The following is a 20,707-nucleotide window of genomic DNA, read 5'->3' on the forward strand; positions in this document are numbered from 1 at the left end:
AACCGCTAGACCATTCAGGTATGACCTAAATCAAATCCCTTATGATTATACAGTGGAAGTGAGAAATAGATTTAAGGGCCTAGATCTGATAGATAGAGTGCCTGATGAACTATGGAATGAGGTTTATGACATTGTATAGGATACAGGGATCAAGACCATCCCCATGAAAAAGAAATGCAAAAAAGCAAAGTGGCTGTCTGGGGAGGCCTTACAAATAGCTGTGAAAAGAAGAGAAGCGAAAAGCAAAGGAGAAAGGAAAGATATAAGCATCTGAATGCAGAGTTCCAAAGAATAGCAAGAAGAGATAAGAATGCCTTCTTCAGTGATCAATGCAAAGAAATAGAGAAAAAGAACAGAATGGGAAAGACTAGAGATCTCTTCAGGAAAATTAGATACCTAGGGAACATTTCATGCAAAGATGGGCTCAATAAAGGACAGAAATGGTATGGACTTAACAGAAGCAGAAGATATTAAGAAGAGTTGGCAAGAATACACAGAAGAACTGTATAAAAAAAGATCTTCACGACGCGGATAATCACGATGGTGTGATCACTCATCTAGAGCCAGACATCCTGGAATGTGAAGTCAAGTGGGCCTTAGAAAGCATCACTACAAACAAAGCTAGTGGAGGTGATGGAATTCCAGTTGAGCTATTTCAAATCCTGGAAGATGATGCTGTGAAAGTGCTGCACTCAATATGCCAGCAATTTGGAATTCTCTTGCTTTTTCCATGATCCAGCGGATGTTGGCAACTTGATCTCTGGTTCCTCTGCCTTTTCTAAATCCAGCTTGAACATCAGGGAGTTCACGGTCCATGTATTGCTGAAGCCTGGCTTGGAGAATTTTGAGCATTACTTTACTAGCATGTGAGATGAGTGCAATTGTGCAGTAGTTTGAACATTCTTTGGCATTGCCTTTCTTTAGAATTGGAATGAAAACTGACCTTTTCCAGTCCTGTGGCCACTGCTGAGTTTTCCAAATTTGCTGGCATATTGAGTGCAGCACTTTCACAGCATCATCTTTCAGGATTTGAAACAGCTCAACTGGAATTCCATCACCTCCACTAGCTTTGTTCATACTTTCACTTTACTCACTTACAAGAACAATGTTTTTAAATAACTTTAAAAAAGTAGGGCTTATCCACATGTTATATTTCTGTGTAAAATCCTCTCCTCCATATATCCTTAAATAGTAAAAATGGCAAGCAACCTGAGAAAGAATCAAGAAGTGACATGAACCCAATAATCCAGCAACTGAATAATTAGTTACTGGATTGTCAATGGTTTAAATGTTTCTAAGTTTAATAATAGGAGAAACAAACTTCTTATCCCTCAAATTAGTTACACTCTATGTCTGTGATTTGGAATGTTAAATTATCCACTTAACACAGAAAGTCAATTTATATTTCTCAGAAGCAATTATGACTTAATTGCTGTTATCAACCTAATAAATTACTAGGTGATTTCCACAAACTGGTTATACACTCAAATTTCATGTCTGATGAAAGAATAATTGTATCAATATTCTGCAAATATGAAAAGGAAATTGGTTCATTGGCCACAAGGGAAATGCATACACCTTGAGTATAAACTCATCTATCTTTTTCTGTCTACTTTTAAGCACACAAATTAAGATGAGAAAGATACATTTTGCCTCTCAGAGGAATAATGTGCAATACGTTAATTGCTTTTCAAGAAACACAGCATGGCCTGACAAATATTCTTTGTACTTAATGAGGATGTCATGTTCTTCTTTGAAGTCTGGATTTTGATGTGCATCCATTGATAATACTTTAAATCATACAGAGTCTTTGTATAACACTGGAACACAGACATCCGAAACGGGTTAACCCAACTGAGAAGATAATGGATGCTCTTTGGAACACAATAGAATGTTTATGAAGGAGTGTCATGTCTCCTCTGGGGAAATTGATATGGCCACAGTGCAGAAGGCTGAGAAGAAATTATGGGAGGATAATCTAGTGAGCCACTAAGATCAAAACAGTGAGCATTTTCATTTGTGAATCCTTTCAACAAATGTTTATGCTCACCGTACTGATAGTATGAATGAGACCTGGTCTCTGTCCTTCTGGTGCTCACGTCTGTAGACACAGAACTGCAAACAGAATAATACACTTACTACTAGTATACTCAATGTCTAGTAGTAACATAAAAGGGACAGTAGTTTAGTTAAAAGGAAAATCAGAGAGTTTCAAAAAATAAAGCACCTTGGTAAGAATGGGTATACATTTATTAGGTTAAAAAAAGGCAAAGATTTCAAACAAAGAAAGGAGGGAATGTATGAAAGAAAAAGCAATTGTACATCTGAAAAATAATAAACAGTTAATTATGACAGGACATGGAACAGAACCTGAGAAAAAAGAGAATCTGAGATAAAAGAGGTAGTCGGGGTCCTAGTGAAGTGATCTGATGCATGCTAAGAACTTTAAATTATATCCTGGAGATGGAATTTCACTGGTAAAGAAAACATAATATCTGATTTGCATTTTGGTAAAGCTAGACCATCAGAGGTAATGGGATGGAAGGTGAGCAGGCAGAACAACCAGTGAGCAATGGTTCAGGCCAAAACATGGACCTGAATAAACTGTGGTCATAAAACATGAAAGTGAGAGGGTCCAGCCAAAAATTGTAAAAGGAACTGAATTTACAAGAGTTTAAGATTAACTGGAGAGGAAAGCAGGTAAGACTCTCAGCTTTCTGGATTGAATAACCACATTCATAAAGGTCACTGCTGCTGCTGCTAAGTCACTTCAGTCGTGTCTGACTCTGTGCGACCCCAGAGACAGCAGCCTACCAGGCTCCTCTGTCCCTGGGATTCTCCAGGCAAGAACACTGGAATGGGTTGCCATTTCCTTCTCCAATGCATGAAAGTGAAAAGTGAAAGTGCAGTCACTCAGTCATGTCCAACTCTTTGCGACCCCGTGGACTACAGCCTACCAGGCTCCTCTGTCCATGGGATTTTCCAGGCAAGAGTACTGGAGTGGGGTGCCAGTGCCTTCTCCACATAATGGTCACACTTTAGTCTAAAATAAGAACTACTAAAAGACAGGCTAGGCTTGACAGGGGAAAAACATTATGTTTAGTTTGAGAGCATTTGTATGCTTAGATTTTATCCAGACTAACATGTCACACAACCAGATGGACACTGGTCTGGAGCTCCAGAGAGAAGCTGGGACCAGAGAAACAGGCATGCAGCACATGGGACCCCAACCAGCCAAGCCTGGGGGTCCTTTAGTGAGAACTGAACACAGTAAAGATAGAACTCTAGAGGGAAAAAACACACTTAAGTGGCTGGAAAGAGAAGCAAGCCTAGGAGATGGGAGATGTGAGGGTCAAAGAGGCAGGGGGCAAAAAAGAGTCAATAGAGTCATTCTAGAAAGTTAAAGGAAATGTAACCTGGAGGAAGAATCAGTTTAAGGAAAGAGATGCCTCAGCATGAAAACAGTTACCTGGGCAGTTAAACCTCCACAACTGGCAGGCTTCTAAGGCAGGTGGCTCAATGACTTGATGACTTTTAGATTTATCAAAGTCTAAGATATATTCATTTAAACCCAAAGCACATGGCAAGGTCAAATACACATTATTGTTTTTGTTGTTATTGTCAGCAATTTTTGCACCATCAATATTTTCTCTCCTTCTTAAATGTAAATAGGTTTGAATGGTAAGTATTAATACAACCCTTTCAACTAAACTGACTGACATACTCATTTTGCCTCCTCTGCTCTCTAGCAGATATTGTCACACATTCCTTCTTTATCTCATTTGACAAATGTTTGAGAGCCAACTATGCACAAGGCCATGTTAAGTACCAGAAGTAAAATTGCTACCGCAATTTTTTAAAATGGGATACCTTTTAAAAGAACATGAATTAAAACACATAATAAAGAATGCACTACTTCTTTTTACGGTTCATGAAAACTCCATGTGGATGCGTAAAATAGAGAGCTAGTGGGGAGCTGCTGCATAGCACAGGGAGCTCAGCTTAATGCTCTGGGATGATCTAGAGGGGTGGGATGGGGGTGGGGTGAGGTGGGAGGGAGGCTCAAAAGGGAAGGGGATATTTCTATTCATATAGCTGATTTAGGACTTCCCTGGTAGCTCAGCTGGTGAAGAATTTGCCTGCAATGCAGGAGACCCTGGTTTGATTCCTGGGGGAAGATCTGTCATGTAACTCAGGATTTCCACAGGCTGTGTCAGCAAGATTTCCTGGAGAAGGGATAGGCTACCCATTCCAGTATTCTTGGGCTTCCCTGGTGGCTCAGACAGAATCTGCCTGCAATGTGGGAGACCTGGGTTCGATCCCTGAGTTTGGAAGATCCCCTGGTTGAGGGCATGGCAACCCACTCTAGTATTCGTGCCTGGAGAATCCTCATGGACAGAAGAGCCTTTCGGGCTACAGTCCATGGGGTCGCAGAGTCAGACACACCTGAGAAACTAAGCACAGCACAGCATAACTGATTCATGTTGTTGTACAGTAGAGGTTAACACAACATTGTAAAGTAATCATACTCCAATCAATAAAATAAAATAAAACACTACCAAAAAAAAAAAAAAAACTTCATGTGGAGAGTCATGAAAGACGGAAGTCCTATTACTTCCGAGAAATCTGCCATCTAAGAAAGTGCAGCTCTGTTAGCTTTCTTGCCTGAATAAATGCTATCTATCTATGTTTGCATTCCACGTAGTTGGTATGTTCCTCTTGGTCTCAATTCTTTTAGGCTCTTTCACTTTTATCTATATTTGCTATGTTCTTTACACCACTAAGACTCCTTGTTCTACTCTGTACCTCCCAATCTCCACCCTCACCAGCATTCAGCAACATACGAATTACTGGCCACGTCTTCCACCACTCATCTCTATTCCGCACACACAGCCTGTGGAAAGCCCGAGTTACCCGGCAGAAGGTCTAAACTGCATGAGTTTAAATCAGTCACAATGTGCATGGTTTCACCATAGTTATTTACCTCCTAGAATTCTCTATTCTGCTCTAGTCTGGCAGCAGTTAACTGATAAGAAAATTAGCCTTTCTTTACTATAACATACAAGGCTGTGCAAAGCAATTAAGTAGAGCACAGAGATGGAAAGTTGCTAATGAATTACAAAGGATCTCTCCCCTCTTCCCCCAGCCCATCCCAGGACACAGACATTGACTCTGAGTGCCGGTTTTAAATTAACCACTCCTCACTTAGGAAAGTAAATAGTGGTCGCTAGGGAGTGACGATTTTATAATATACAGCAATTATTCTCTGAGAAAATGAATCTATGTACAATTGGTTTTTGCATAATTATAAATGTATAACCATAAACAAAAAGCATAATGAGCTGAAAATGACAACAAAGAACAAACTACAGAATTGGGACTGCTGTTGACATTAGCAAAAGATATAGATGGTAAATCAAAGTTACTGGCAATGATTTAGAAAACTGTTTGAAGTTTCTGGGCCAAAGACACACAAGTGGCTTATATCTTATTTCCCAGCACATGATTCACCAGTAATGAGGCTTGTATTTACATTTTCAAGTATGTGGCAATGTGACCATTAGTTAGTTTTGATTCTAAATATAAAAAATTTTTAGAGTCTACTTTGAGGAATAGGTCCATATTAACTAGATTTACAATATAAACTTTGTTAAAGTAACAAATTTTGAAACATTTTTAATTTACAACCAAATAGGTAAATTTAGATCGTTTTCAAAAAACAAATTAAGATTAAATTATTTTTATACTGAGAAAGATAATAATACAAAGGCATCCATTTCTCACCAGCACCATGCTGCTGCTGCTGCTAAGTCGCTTCAGTCGTGTCCGATTCTGTGAGACCCCATAGACGGCAGCCCATCAGGCTCCCCCATTCCTGGGACTCTCCAGGCAAGAACAGTGGGTTGCCATTTCCTTCTCCAATGCATGAAAGTGAAAAGTGAAAGTGAAGTCGCTCAGTCGTGTCCGACTCTTTGCGACCCCATGGACTGCAGCCTTAGTGTTTATGTCAGCCAGCCTACAAAGTGTTTTTGTATGCTTTATTAATCCTCACAGCAAACCTCCATGGCCTCATTAGACCCATAGGAAATGAAAGCTTCAGTTCAGTCCAGTTCAGTTCAGTCGCTTTCAGTCTGAAAGCTTACAGACCTACTTAACCATCAGGGAAGGCAATCAAAACAGTCCCACCTGAAACATGAAAACCAATGGCTTCTTTTACTTCCAGGCCAATCAACAGCAGCTGTTTGACGTGCAGTGAGTGGGAACTCTCAAACTCTCTTGTGTCAGTAGACCAGAAGAAAGACAGGGAAGCTTCAGGTTTTTCCAAAGACAACTTGGTGGCAATGTGAGAAAATGGGCTGAAGAAGATTGGAAGACTGGAAAGGAAATCACTTAAAAGGTCTTTGTCAAGATGAGACACAAAATTATGGCAGAATCAAGTATCCCAAAATATTTATTAACTACGGATCTCATGTCAAAACTGATAAGCAGGGACATAGGAATTCCCAGCCATCTAATGGAGAAAATAAGACTTGTATTTATGACCACAGTGAAAAATGGTGAAGCCTAGCAATCATGATAAGTTAAGTGTTTTGGACATTTGCTCTGGAAATTTCAGTTTGAGACAGAACTCTTTGTCTTTAACATTCAGCGCTTTCCAAAAACAGAACAAGAAATGGCCATGATTTCCTCCCAGCAATGCCCTCCAAAGGCAGAAGGCACTGCTAGGTGTGTGGAGTAGAGACTTCAGAACTCATGATAAATGAAACCGGATGACATTGAACACCCTTTCCAACTTCAAAGTTTTATAGAGTGATGAAGAAAAGAAAATCTTAGTCGGAAATTAGTTTCAAAATGAATAGACTCTGTGGGTCTCTCCCTGTCTCTCTATCAAGGATAAATAGATAGTGTTCTATCATTAAAATGTCATTTTTTTTATACTGACCTAATTGAAAAGCACTTTATTTTTAACATTTTAAATAACGTTTCTAAAATCAAACTTTATAAAATGATTAAAAGAATGTATTCAATATTATACCATGACCCACTGGGAACAAACTTTATTTAGTGTTTTTTAAACACTAAAATTGAGAATATGTGGGCATGAATCAGTCAGCCTTAAGTAAGTGATTACTTTATGTAACCATCTAGTTTCAAGGACACAGTTTTTCCTGGTAATTACTGTGAAAAGTCAATATCTGGGAGACTTTGTTGGAACTAAAAACTTTGATAAATTAATAATTTTTTGAACTAGGCAAACTAGCAAATTTATAGGTACTCTGGGGGCACCAGATATTGACTACTATAAATTGGGTACCTATGAATGTTCATCCCATAAAATTACTATCACAATTTTGAGGAGTCAACACTATTACTCCGTGTTATAGACTCAGAAGCAGAGGCACAGAGGGAAGAGTTTTCGTGTCTGGATTCAGACATAAGCTTGTTTCATTCACCCTACGTGCTGTTCCATGGTGCATGAGGGAACATGCAGGGCCTCAGTTACGCTCTCACTACATCAGCCACCTGCCCATGTTACTGTCATGCACATCTGCGGGTAACCGGTTCCCTACAGCCTTTGCTCAATGCATGGGTACACAGGGCATCAGAGGACATTGGGAGAAATGAGCAAGGGGACTCAACAGGTTATAGTGAAGCTTCCCAAATATGCTGCAGGAGAAGTTCCAGAAGTGTGTTAGGGAATTTGGTTGGTGAAAAATCCAAATGAGTGTTTTTAGGAGCAGGAGGGATGTGTGTGTGTGTGTGTGTGTGTTTACTTCACCACAGAATCAAACTAAATCTTCTCCATGAGTACCAAGCACATTGTCATTACTGTATCATAGGAAGGACATGAGAAGGGGGAGGTATAATTCTGGAAGGCTAAGTATAGACAAGCACTTTTAACACAAGAAATCATAAAGAAAAATAAGACTAAGGAAGTAAACATTTTAAATAGGTCACACTTTTGTTTAATATCTGAGAATAGCATTTAGAATTCAAGACAGATGCCTGTGAATTCTAAATCAATTTCAAGCCAATATGCCTGGGAAGTAAAAAATGCTAAAATATTCATTATGTAAATATGGAAGAGAAATGTATAATTCTGTTACAAAGTAAAGAGCAACAGAACACTATTTTTAGTGAGAAAATTTCAAATATCGTTAAGTGATGTCCAGATTTTTTGGTGTAGCATTACACCAGTAGTAGCATTATTACTTTTGAGAAGCATTATTACTTTTTAATTAATTGCATTTATTAAATAACTGTTTTTAGGGATCCAGACCAAATGGAATTACTATCTAATTCTACCACTAATTGAGACAGTTCCACATGTTGATTTTTGTCAGCATCTGAGAAACAAAATTTTAGACATTAAATAATGCTTTATGCAATTGACATAGCTTGAGAACTAATAGCCATTTAATAATAGAATATTATTTGGTTAATATACTTAGCTAATAGAATATACAATTACTTAGTTAACATATACTTAACGTAAGAATAAACCACCTAGTAAATAAGTATAATGATATATAAAGTTAATAAACATAATTAGTGAATTAGTTAATATGCCATTTTTTATTTTAAAAAATAACTTCAATTATTATATTCATGTGTTAATTTCCCAAAGCCTTACTTGTCCAGCATGAGAAGATGCCACCCTATTAGAACAGGTGAAAAGTATATCAACGTATTTTACTAATATATTTTCCCCATATGGCCTTAAGTTTTTATCTTCTGAGTCTAAAGGTATAATACCCAGTGATGCCTTGATTGTTAAATTCACTGTGGCTAAAGACTCCTTTTAATGAAAATCATCGAGATAGAAAGAGAATGGGAAGCTGCAGGCATCACGTTCTTGAGAAGAAGGTGGCAACAACTAAAGTGTCTGGACTGTCCTTCAAGAGAGGCCTCTGTATGTGCATGCCTACATTATTACCAGGTCCTCACTTAGGTTTTACTGTTTACTTTTTTATTATAAAATAAACTATGATTATACTGCAATTGATCAAAATCTAAATAATCTACCTATTCTTAATTTTAAAAAGCACCATTTCCAAAAAAAAAAGAGCATCATTTCATGAAAAAATTTTGTATTTGACATTGTAATTTTCTATTCTGTTTAACTGATGAGACATTTTACTTCTAATGTACTCACTAAAAATTAATATGGCATTATAATGTGTTAATATCTAAGTGCATGACTTACTCACTTTTGTTTCCTTAAATTATGGGTTCATCCATTCATATTCCAGAAAAACAAACCAACAAAAAACCCTTATCATCACTCTATCAAGTTCCAAAAAAACACCTCTTAGAATTTTTATAGGGACTGTATGAATCTTACAAAAATTGATAGGGTCAATAGTTTTTCCTACCTCAGACCCTGACATCTTTTACCAAAAAGGAAAAGTTACCCCTGGTAAAGGTTTCCCTAGTGGCTCTGGTGGTAAAGAATCTGCCTGCAGTGTGGGATACCTAGGTTCTCCCCCTGGATCAGGAAGATCCCCCGGAGAAGGGAATGGCAACCCACTACAGTATTTTTACCTGGAGAATTTCATGGTCAGAGGAGCCTGGCAGGCTACCGTCCATGGGGTCACAGAGTTGCACACAACTAAGCGACTTTCACTCACTCATTCACCCCTTAGTAGAGTAATTCAATTTCCTCTCTTATGTCCTCTATATCTGTATCAGGATTATTTCTAGCATCTATAAATAAATAAAATTAAGTATTAAAATAATAATTTTGTAAATTATTTTGTAAATTTAGTAAAATAGAAGTATTGTTTTTACTCTTCATTTTGTAAACAGGCTCTCTTTTCCATTATTTCATTTCTTTTTTTACAGTATGGAAATCTAGTGACTTTTATATGTTTATTTTAAAATTGATAAACTTATTGAAGTGTCTTATTACTTCTAATGAATTTTATGTTGTCTCCTAAACCTTTGTGAGTACACTACATATTAAGGCCCAATTTCTGGTAAATACTTGAAATTTATTACAATTACTCCTTATAAAATACTTTGGAAATAATATATAGTCTGAGTTCAATATGTATATATATTTCTTTGACTAACTTAAAAAAATAAGGGAAAGAGGAGAGCCATCTGTGAAAACAGGGAAGAATTATCTGTGTATGCCTATTATCTGGGTATGTGTACGTGCTTAGTCACTCAGTCGTGTCCGACTCTTTGCCACCTCATGGACTTCGGGCTCCTCTATCCATGGGATTCTCCACGCAAGAACACTAGAATAGGTAGCATTTCCCTTCTCCAGGGGATCTTCCACACCCAGGGATCAAACCTGGATCTCCTAAATTTCAGGAGGATTCTTTACTGAGCCACTAGGGAAGCCCTTATCTGTATACAAAGTGTTATAATTATCTCTCCTTTATATCATCCATTTCCCTGCCTTTAACAATCATTTCCTCCTGGTCCTCTTTTCTAACAGGCAGTCAATCATCTCCTGCCAAAAATTCATGTCTACATATCCAAGAGCAAAATCATCATTTTTTTCCACAGCTGTTAATAACTGATTTTTCTCCTGTGAATTTCTGTTACATTATATTTTGTCATTTAGAGCCTTGGTTCATTCTTTGTCCTTTTTCTCCTCTATAGGAAAACATAACTCTTAAAAGCAGATGCTAATTATTTATAAATGTCTGTAGCTCACCACACATATAGGCTCTCACTGAACATGGGATAAACTCAACTGAATTCCACCTTCTCACAGATGGGCCATATCCTGACCCAGGAGTGGTGAGAACTGTTAGCCTGGACCGTTGATGACAGGCATCCTTCTAGCTCATTTTGTTGCCTCGAATATACCCAGGCTCACTGAGCCCTCCTTCCCCTGGTTCTCTCACTGGGACACACCCCTAGAAACAGCAGGTTCAGAATGTGAGTCATTTATGGGACTAGCAGAGGTGCCACCTGGGGCGGGGCGAGGCAGTGCTGATGCAAGGAAGACCGGGACCCTGGATAGGACGAGAGGACAATGGAGTTTGATCGCCAGGGACTGGAAAATCAAGAAATTGAGAGCAATCCTCTACTCAGACACAACATATGAGTACTGTGCACCTACACTGCCTAGGACATTTGCCTCTTCAATAATGGAGTGCTGTGTGCTTAGTCGCTCAGTCATGTCTGACTCTTTGGGACCCTCTGGACTGTAGCCTGCTGCGTTCCTCCCCCAGGGGATCTTCCTGACCTGACCCAGGGATCAAACCTGCACGTCTCCTGCATTGTAGGCAGATTCTTTACTCACTGAGCCATAGGGGAAACCCTTAATAATGAAGATAAACTTGCAAATTATAAACTGTCCTTACTATAACAGTAAGGAAAGTTACAGTATTCAGGGTTTCTGCTTGAATACGATCAGGTTCTTAAACATAGTTGTCAGTTCTTTCAAAGACCAGTACTAGGTTCCACCAAGATGTCAGATTCCTAGTAACAGTGACATATCATGTAGCTTATCTTACTATTAGAAGCCTCCAAAAGAGGCAAATCGATGCTATCTTGGTATCCCTTCATCCCTAATACATTTTCGCAGTGAAAGCACACTCCCCTCTGGATACATCACCCAGATGCTTACATCAAACTCGTTCAGAGCCGCAGCCAGCTCCCCGATGCCCGTGTGGCCTTTGGCTTCATCGGTGGGAGAGGTAGCTTGAGCAGCATTGGAGATGCCGGCAATGGCCTCCTGGACTTGTTTGAACACGTAATCTCGGTTGGCTCTGGTGGCAGCAACGTCTGGGTGGCGGAGAAAAGCTTGGGAGGCCGTGTACAGCATTGTGGCGTTCTTCTTCAGAGCTCCTCGAGCGGCTGCCATCTCATCTCGACAGTGAGGGTCCTTCAGCTCCTGTGTGTGCAAAACACAAATGAGAAGCTTGCCATGAAAGTATCTGTAACAGAGCTTAGAGTCACAGACTTCTAGGACCACATCAATTTTATTTGTATTCAGTTAATATTTTACTTTATTTGTTTATAAGATGCTGTGTAATGACTATATTATATGTGGTATTGGTATGTCATAAAATCTAATTTGTATTGATCGATACAAAGGTAAAAAAGTAGAACTATAAGACATGAGTTTGAGCAAACTCCAGGAGATGGTGAAGGACAGGGAAGCATAGCGTACTGCAGTCCATGGTGTCATAGAGTTGGACACGACTTAGCAACTGAACAACAATATAAAATAAAATATTTGTACTCTCCGAATTCCAAGTTGAGATACTCATTTCATGACATACATTATTTAACTTACTAATCTAAAATCATAACATAAAACAATTTTGTGCCTGGGAAATTCCATATGACCCAGCAATCCCACTACTGGGCATATAATACCCCAAGAAAACTACAATTCTAAAAGACATGTATACCCCAATGTTCACTGCAGCACTATTTACAATAGCAAGGGCATGAAGACAACCTAGATGTCCATCGACAGATGAATGGATAAAGAAATTGTGGTAGATTTATTCAATGGAGTATTACTCAGCCATTAAAAGGAACAAATTTGAGTCAGTTGTAATGAGGTGGATGAAACTAGAGCCTCTTATACAGGCTGAAGGAAGTCAGGAAGAGAAAAACAAGTATTCTATATTAATGCATATATATGGAATTTAGAAAAACGCTACTGATGAACTTAGTTGAGAATGGTCTTGTGGACACAGTGGGGGAAGGTGAGGGTGGGAGGACTTGAGAAAGTATTATTGACATATATATAATATTGCATGTAAAACAGATAGTGGGAAGTTGCTAAATAACAAAGGGAGCCCAGCCTGGCACTCTGTGATGACCTAGAAGGGTGAAATGTGGGGAAGGGGAGAGAGGCTTAACAGGAAGGGGATATACATACATATGATGTCAAAATAGTACCCACTGAGGAGTTTCTTTATTTTCAGCTTTAAAGAGCATTACAATATGAATGATTATATTATGATTGTGAATGATTCACATTGTTGAACAGCACAAACCAACACAAAATTGTAATTTGATCCACCAATTAGAAGTAAATAAAGCTTTTTTAAAATGCAATACGAATTTAAGAATTACATGTTAATATAGGAAAATAAGTGAAGAAGAAATATTTTTTCTACATATATTTTAGAAACCATCTCCTCTCTCTAGCTGCCAAGAATTTGTACATATTGCTCTTCCCATGTGAAATATCTGAGCTTCCCTGTTCCAGCCTATCCTTTCGCTTGATGGGGCCCATCTCCTGAAAACCCACTCTCCATCCAACTCTCTAAGCTACCTCTCCTTCTAGCTGCCCCCACAAGGCCCTCTTCCCTCCAATCATTAAAATGCATCATGCTTTACTGCATTTACGTAAGTATATATCTTTCTCCTAAACTGTATGTCTAATGAGAGAAAAGAGCCCTAGCTATCTTGTTCAGTGGTTCTTCAGTCAATAGCACAATGTCTGGCTCATAAAAATGCATCCAATAAATAATGCTGCAAGACTGTAAAACCTGAGCCACCAACAAAGTAAGTGGCTTGCGTGGATCGGTTAGTTATCAGCAGATGGAAAACCCAATCTTCAATCTTCTGACACTGTGCCTGCCTCCATAATCAATTACAATTACAAACATGGGAAATCAAACTCGTCTGATTTTGCTTACTGCATCACTGGCACTTCATTATCATTTTCAAAATGGGGTTCAGTTTTTTAAAAAACCACTTTTGATGGCAGATCTATCATTTTAGTTTAGGGTATAATAAAAAAAATAGATCACAGATAATTTGCTTTCTAAGTTTTGGATGTCAAAATAGTACCACTGGCGAGTGTCTTTATTTTCAGCTTTAAACAGTATTGTTAAGAAAATGTTCACAGTATTTTTAGAAATGTTAAAGGCAGTATTGTTCTCTCAGAGCTATGCAGGACCGCCAGCTGAGCATCTCTGGGAGAAAATTTCTCTAGTTTCAAAATGTATCATTAGAGGGTGTTTGAACCACTGGGGTTCTATTCCTGTTTGCTCAGTTGGTACATGATAGATGGATGACCTGGAAACAGTAAATCACATCCTCTCTTTTTTTTGGTCAAAATAATTCTGAGACATGCACATTATATTTGATATCTAGGATTGGTAAGACAAACTGACAATAAGAAGTAAACAATCAGACTTCCCTGGTGGCCCAGTGGAAAGGAATCTGCCTGCCAACGCAGGGGCCATGAGTTTGATCCCCCATCCAGGAAGATTCCACATGATGTGCGGCAACTGAGCCCACGCGCCACAACTTCTGAGCTTGTGTGCTGCAACTTCTGAGGCCCACGTGTCCTAGAGCTGCACACTGCAACCACTGAGCCCCAGTGCTGCAACTACCAAAGGCCATGCGCCTGCGCCTGTGCTCTGCAGCAAGAGAGGTCACCGGAATGGGAAGCCTGTGAGCTGCAACAAAGAGTAGCCCCTGCTCACAACAACTAGAGAAAGGCCCCACGCAGCAACAAGCACTCAAATAATAAAAAATAATGAAATATAAAAATTTATTTTAAAAAAACAGTAAACAATTGAGCCATCTATCCCCTTCTGCTTAGACACTAACAGATCAATGCCAGTCAACAAAATTTCTAAACCGAGACAACTTATTTTTAGCACTAAAGCTCAACACAGATAAATAGGGAACCAACATCTGAGGGAATCCTTTACACTGGACAATCTAGGCAGTGCCATTGGAAGTTATAAAGGGTCTTAATTAACTTCCAGAATGCCTGGCCAGAAATTCTATATTCCATTCTGGGGTATCTACACTAATAAGAAAATCTAAATATGAAAATGAGAAATAGAAGGTAGGAAATTCTTCCCATAAAGATATTTTTAGAAACACTTTTCATCACATGGAAGAAAACTGTAAACAATGTAAACGCTAAGTTATGAAGACCTGGTTAAGTAAACTACTGAAGTTCTCATTTGATGGGCTCTCTATGAAGTGAAAGTGTTCGTTGTTCATTCATGTCTGGTTCTTTGTGACCCCATGGACTGTAGCCCACCAGGCTCCTCTGTCTAGGGATTTCTCTAAGCAAGGATACTGGAGTAGGTAGCCATTCCCTTCTCCACAGGATCGTCCCGACCCAGGGACTGAACCCATATCCTCTGTATTGCAGGCAGATTGTTTACCATCTTGCCACCAAGGAAGTCCCTGGACTCTTTATGTGGATATTAAAATAAGTTTCCATAAAATAATAAAATCGGTAATATAAATAAAAAGAAGAATACAACATGCATACTTATATGTATAGCATGAATATAAATGTCAAAATATGAAGATAAGCAATTGAAAGGCAATCTACCAAAATATGAGTACCATGTTTTTGTGGCTGATAGATGGCTATGTGCCTTTTTTCCCTTCTTTTCTAAATTTTCTTGAAAGAGTTTGAAATAGCAACTAGTTAAAATGATGTTAATGAAATAAAAATAAATCATATGTATGGGCCTTCTGAGATGAATATCTCATATTATTCCCGTGGATTTTAATACCAGTTACATGCTGATGATTTGATGAGGTTTGATCTCCCCTCATCTCTCTGCTATTTGACATTTCTACATGGATATCTTATAAGAATCTCAAAATCAATGTATTTAACTATGATATCTTGATACTGCTTGATACTGCTAGAAGACTGGCCACTTTCCAGTCTTCATTCATCTCAGTAAATTCACCACCATGTACATATTTGCTGAGACAGAACCTCAGATGTGAACTGGTCGCATCACTCCCTAAGCTCCCATAGCCAATTCCACAGCAGGTCCTGAGTGTTTTATTTTCAATGTAAATTTGGACTCCCTAGGCTTTCCTCCATCTTTACTGCTGCCACGCTAAAGGAGACCATCTCTGTGGCAGGAAGGACAGGGCAGGGCCCCGGGACAGCCTCATCAAGTGTAGGCATTAGGCAAAAGACAAAGTTACCTCCTTTTTTTTTTTCTCTTAATGAGACCACAAGGCATGAAGGAATGGCAACTAAAAAAGAAACTCTGCAGCATCTGAGCAAGAAACTCTGAGCATGAAAACCATGGAGCAGGTACAGTATAAATGCAGGACCTTCCACGTGTGGTGCCTGATGCGGGAAAATTTAAAGGGATAAAACAGCTCTTAGAATACCTGTAGCGTGGCTTCAGGAGAAAAATGCCAGGACCAGGAGCTGATGCACCCTGGTGCAATCCAGGACATACATCAGCTCTTCCCTCAGTGAATGTTCAATCCCTAATCAAAAAGACCCCTATCCATTCAAAGGGCTACAAGATAAATGGCAGATCAACAACCCTGTGAGGCATTACTGGGTCCAAAGGACTCCCACACTCCTCTCCTTAACTTTTGCTTCTGCCCTGAGTAAACTGCTACTTTGTTCTCTTTGCTCCTCAGCCTCAGAATGTGTGTTTATTTTTCCTTTGCACTTTGGTGTTCCTCACCCAAATTCTTTTGGATGAGTTGAACAAGAGCCTGGACTTTTGACAAAGTTTTTCCAAAAAGTGTCACTCATCTAGACAACTTCAGTCCCACCCATCCACAACTAGTCTCTGCTCTCTGACACTACCCCTTCTTTGCAACATATCTAGAAAAATATGAAAATGTAAATCTGAGACTTTGATACCAAACTCTGAACTGTTCAACCACTTGCTACTTACAATAAAATCAGAACACTCTCAAGACTCTGGGTGTCCTGGCACCCACCTTTCCCCACAGCCTCCGGCTAGGTTCACTGAAATTAAAAGTCAATGTAATTTGTTGTTGTTTTTTGGTTTTTTGGGTTTTTTTTTTTTTTTTTTTTTGGTCAGGTGTTGAAACAAGCTAAATAAATAGCTTCTGGGCCTTAAACCTTTGCTTCAGAGTGACTTCACTCCTAACCACACTACACATCGTGGGCTACCAAGCAAGACTCCACCTGAAGAAAGGATTCTGTTGATAACAAAATACCTGAAAGTAATCACATGAACTAAAATCATACAAACTGTGGGAAATAGTGAAAGACAGGGAAGCCTGGCGTGTTGTAGTCTATGGGGTCACAAAGAGTCAGACACAACTGAGCAACTGAACAACAAAATCATGCCTGTGTGGCCATCACAAAGCACTAGAAGCTCTTTAGGGAAAGGGACTAGATCTTGGTCAGATTTGTTACCCAGCTATTACTTCTGTTTGGTACAGATGAACACTCAAAATGTTGGCTAGAACTTTCCTGCTGAACATAGAGAACATTAGAAAAAGTCACTGGAAGTTGCCAGAAATCCTGGGAGCAGTCAAGAGGGCAGGTGAAGAGGATTTTAACAAATCTCCACATATTTAAAGATGCTATTTGCTAAGAAGAAATAAAAAGATACACTCTTTGGAACACACAATTCTAATGGTCCCTACAGAACAAACAGAGCTGGCCAAATGGAGAGAGGTGTTATATATATATGGTGCTGTCCACAGGGTGGGGAGGTAAAAACTGAAGGCCAAGGACAGTGCCCAGGGAGTAGCCACAGTGCCACACCAGTCTGACATTTTTTATTTTTTTTATTTCAACCAGGTCAGACATCGAGAACAGACCTGTGGTATGAAGGGGGAGAGGTATAGGGAGGGATGGATTGGGAGTTTGGGCTCAGCAGATGCAAACTCTTACATGCCGAATGGATAAACAATAGGGTTCTGCTGTTTAGCACTGGGAATTATGTTCAATATCCAGAGTTAAAACATAATGGAAAAGAATATTTTTAAAAACCATATCTATATGTATAACTCAATAACTTTGCTGTACAGCGAAACTTCACACAACATATTATTCTAGATATGTTGTAAAGATGGGCGAGTGTCAAATTACAGTTTTTAATGTAATTTCTTACATTAAAAAATAAATGAATAAAGGTCAACAAAAAAGAGAAAGGTTAGAGTCTGGTGAGGTTGGCAGGGTGGTCCCCACCAGTAAAGCAGGTGGCCTGTGATCAACTGTAAGTACCCAGGGGGACTGGGAGTACCAGCAGTGTACAGTGGGACCAGAAGTGACCCAAGTAGGAAACTGCCTTTGTGATCATAGGTCCTAGGGTATTTGATGATCTGACAAGTGGTCGATGCACTTGATGATGCATTGTCCAGGTCTACAAAACTGCAAGGTTATGTAAACTCACTCGCTTTCTCCCCTTGTTGTTGTTGTTCAGTCACTCAGTTGTGCCCAACTTTTTGCAGCCCCATGAACTGCAGCACGCCAGGCATCCCCATCCTTCACCATCTCTGGGAGTTTGCGCAAACCCATGTCCACTGAGTCGGTGATGCCATCCACCCATCTCATCTTCTGTCGCCCCCTTCTTCTCCTGCTCTCAGTCTTTCTCAGCATCAGGGTCTTTTCTCCCCTAGATTTCCAAAATTTTTCCTACCTGTTGTCTTCTCGCAGCTACGTAGTTAAGTTTCACCATCTCTTTTCCAAATTCTTTAAAGCGATTTGCAAGGTCTTGCTCATTTGTAGCATTTTTGACAGCTTCCAAGGCCTCCTCCACCTGAAACAAACAAACAAAATTCCAATATATTTATAACTGGATAGTATTTCAATATTGGACTTCACTGGTGGCTTAGTGATAAAGAATCTGCCTATAACACAGAAGATGATGGTTTGATTCCTGGGTGGGGAAGATCCCTCTAGAGAAGGAAATAGCAACCCACTCCAGTATTCTTGCCTGGGAAATCCCATGGAGAGAGGAGCCTGGTGGGCTACAGACCAAGGGTTGCAAAAGATTCGGACATGACTTAGTAAATAAACATCAACAAATTTCAACATTGCTAAACATGTTAGAAACACTAGTTGTTTAAAAAAATGCATTAATATTTAAATAAAATAACAGGAAAAAAGTACCCCAACAAGCATTTATAATCAGCAAATTATATACTATATTTTATACAAAAGATGCATGCATGCTGTCACTTCAGTCATGTCCTGTTCTTTGCAACCCTATGGACTGTAGAGAGGCAGGCTCCTCTGTCCATGGGAATCTCTAAACAATACTGGAGTGGGTCACCGTGTCCTTCTCCAGGGCATCTTCTGACCCTGGAATGGAACCTGCGTGTCTTATGTCTCCTGCATTGACAGGAGGGTTCTTTACCACTAGCACCACCTGGGAATTGTTACATAAAAGATAATAACTGCTAAACTTCTAAATCATATAAAACACTACATTGTTTGTATTTTGAGCTGCGATTTCCATAAGGAATATGGACTTTTACTTTCAAGTAGAAAGATAAAGAAAAACTTAAGAAGATGTATGGATGTAAAAATAAACACCAGCAACCTTCACAGGAGGAAATGTTTTGTAAACAAAAACTGGACGAACTCCTGGGCTGCAAAAAGCTTGAGATAGCTTAAATCTGCATCTTGGCATCACCTCAAAATCTACAGAAAAAGGATTGCAATTTTATTTTTATTTCATTTATTTCTTTACTTATGGCTATGCTGAGTCTTGGTTGTGGCATGCGGGCTCGTCAATGCTGCTGGCAGGATTTCTCTTGTTGTGGTGAGCAGGGCCTAGTTGCAGCTTTTGGGCTCTAAAATGTGGGCTCAGTAGTTGTGGCAGACGGGCAAGTGGCTAGAAAAAGTCATAGATTAACACAGTACCAAGTGATAGAGATACACAATTTGTTTAGACTTGACACAATCATAAAGGTTGCTAATCCAACTTCCTCACCAAGTTTCACTGGGTGGAGGAAGAAAATGGTGTATATAAACAAGTGATAATGGATACCATCACATTCTTTCCTCCGTAGATATTATAATACCATTCAGTTTACCCAATAGACTGCCATTTCATTAAGGAAAGAGTTGCAGCCAGAATGGAGGTTATTTGTAAAGATGGTGAAAGGAGCTCAATCTAGACTCCAGATAAAATGATTTCCATTCTCATCATCTATGGAGATTCTTCATCTTTTTTTTTTCTATTTGTAAAAATACAAAATTATTTAATTCGTCAATTTTAGTCTTTTCCAACTCCTATGCAGGCTTTAATTACACTCAAGGAAAAGAGAAGCATAGTTGAAAACAGAACTGTTGTGTGTTAGGATGTCTTTTAGGCACTCGAGTCAAAGGGCATTTTATAGTAGGAAATGGCTCATTTAAACATTTTCATGGATTAATGAGAATCTCATATCTCAAACCTTTAAAACAACACATCAATGATGTCTCCCTTTCTAATAGATTTATAGCATGGCTATCAACAGCATCACTGAGAGGAAGCTCTTGGCAGTTAATTTGTTCCTGCTACTTATTTGAGTTGTAAATCTTTTCTTAGGACATGAAATCTGGCCCCAGGGAAGAACAAAATAATTATCTCAGAAGGAACTAATTCTTGAATTTGTCTTATTATATATATATATATATATACTTATATAAAACAGGCTTCTTGTTGGTTTTTAATCAGGCCAATTTGGAGTATTTATTTTGCTTTGTTACACATCACTTATTTTCTTATTGTTTTTCTCTGAAGAATCCAGATGCTGGTCTGAATTTATGCTTCTAATTCAATGAAGTTCCTTGGAAGAGCAACACCAGTGATAGTGTCTGTCTGTGAAAAGGTAGACTTCGTCATATTCAGCAGAGTTAGAGTGACAGGTATCTAGTCAGAAACACACTTCTGAACCTATCCAACACCCCACAGAAATGGAAAGAATGGAATTAACATCTAGGATTTAGGATACTATCACTGGCCCAGTACGCTGCTATTAAAGAGATGAATGATACAGAGAGCGG

The 20,707-nt window shown here is 39.0% G+C and overlaps 1 protein-coding gene across 1 annotated transcript in view; it reads right to left on the reverse strand.

Annotated features, from left to right (window-relative positions):
* Positions 1 to 20,707, reverse strand: part of LOC120860803 (catenin alpha-2-like) — a 1,410,064-nt gene that overhangs the window by 922,974 nt on the left and 466,383 nt on the right. The window contains exons 5-6 of the mRNA XM_040236521.1: positions 18,351 to 18,470; positions 11,594 to 11,860 (exon numbers count right to left, since the gene is read on the reverse strand). Of these exons, the coding sequence (XP_040092455.1) occupies positions 11,594 to 11,860; positions 18,351 to 18,470 (387 nt within the window). The remainder of the gene's footprint in view (positions 1 to 11,593; positions 11,861 to 18,350; positions 18,471 to 20,707) is intronic.

Source organism: Oryx dammah, unplaced genomic scaffold (genome assembly GCF_014754425.2).
Source record: "Oryx dammah isolate SB20612 unplaced genomic scaffold, SCBI_Odam_1.1 HiC_scaffold_11203, whole genome shotgun sequence".
Taxonomy (NCBI): Eukaryota; Metazoa; Chordata; class Mammalia; order Artiodactyla; family Bovidae; genus Oryx; species Oryx dammah.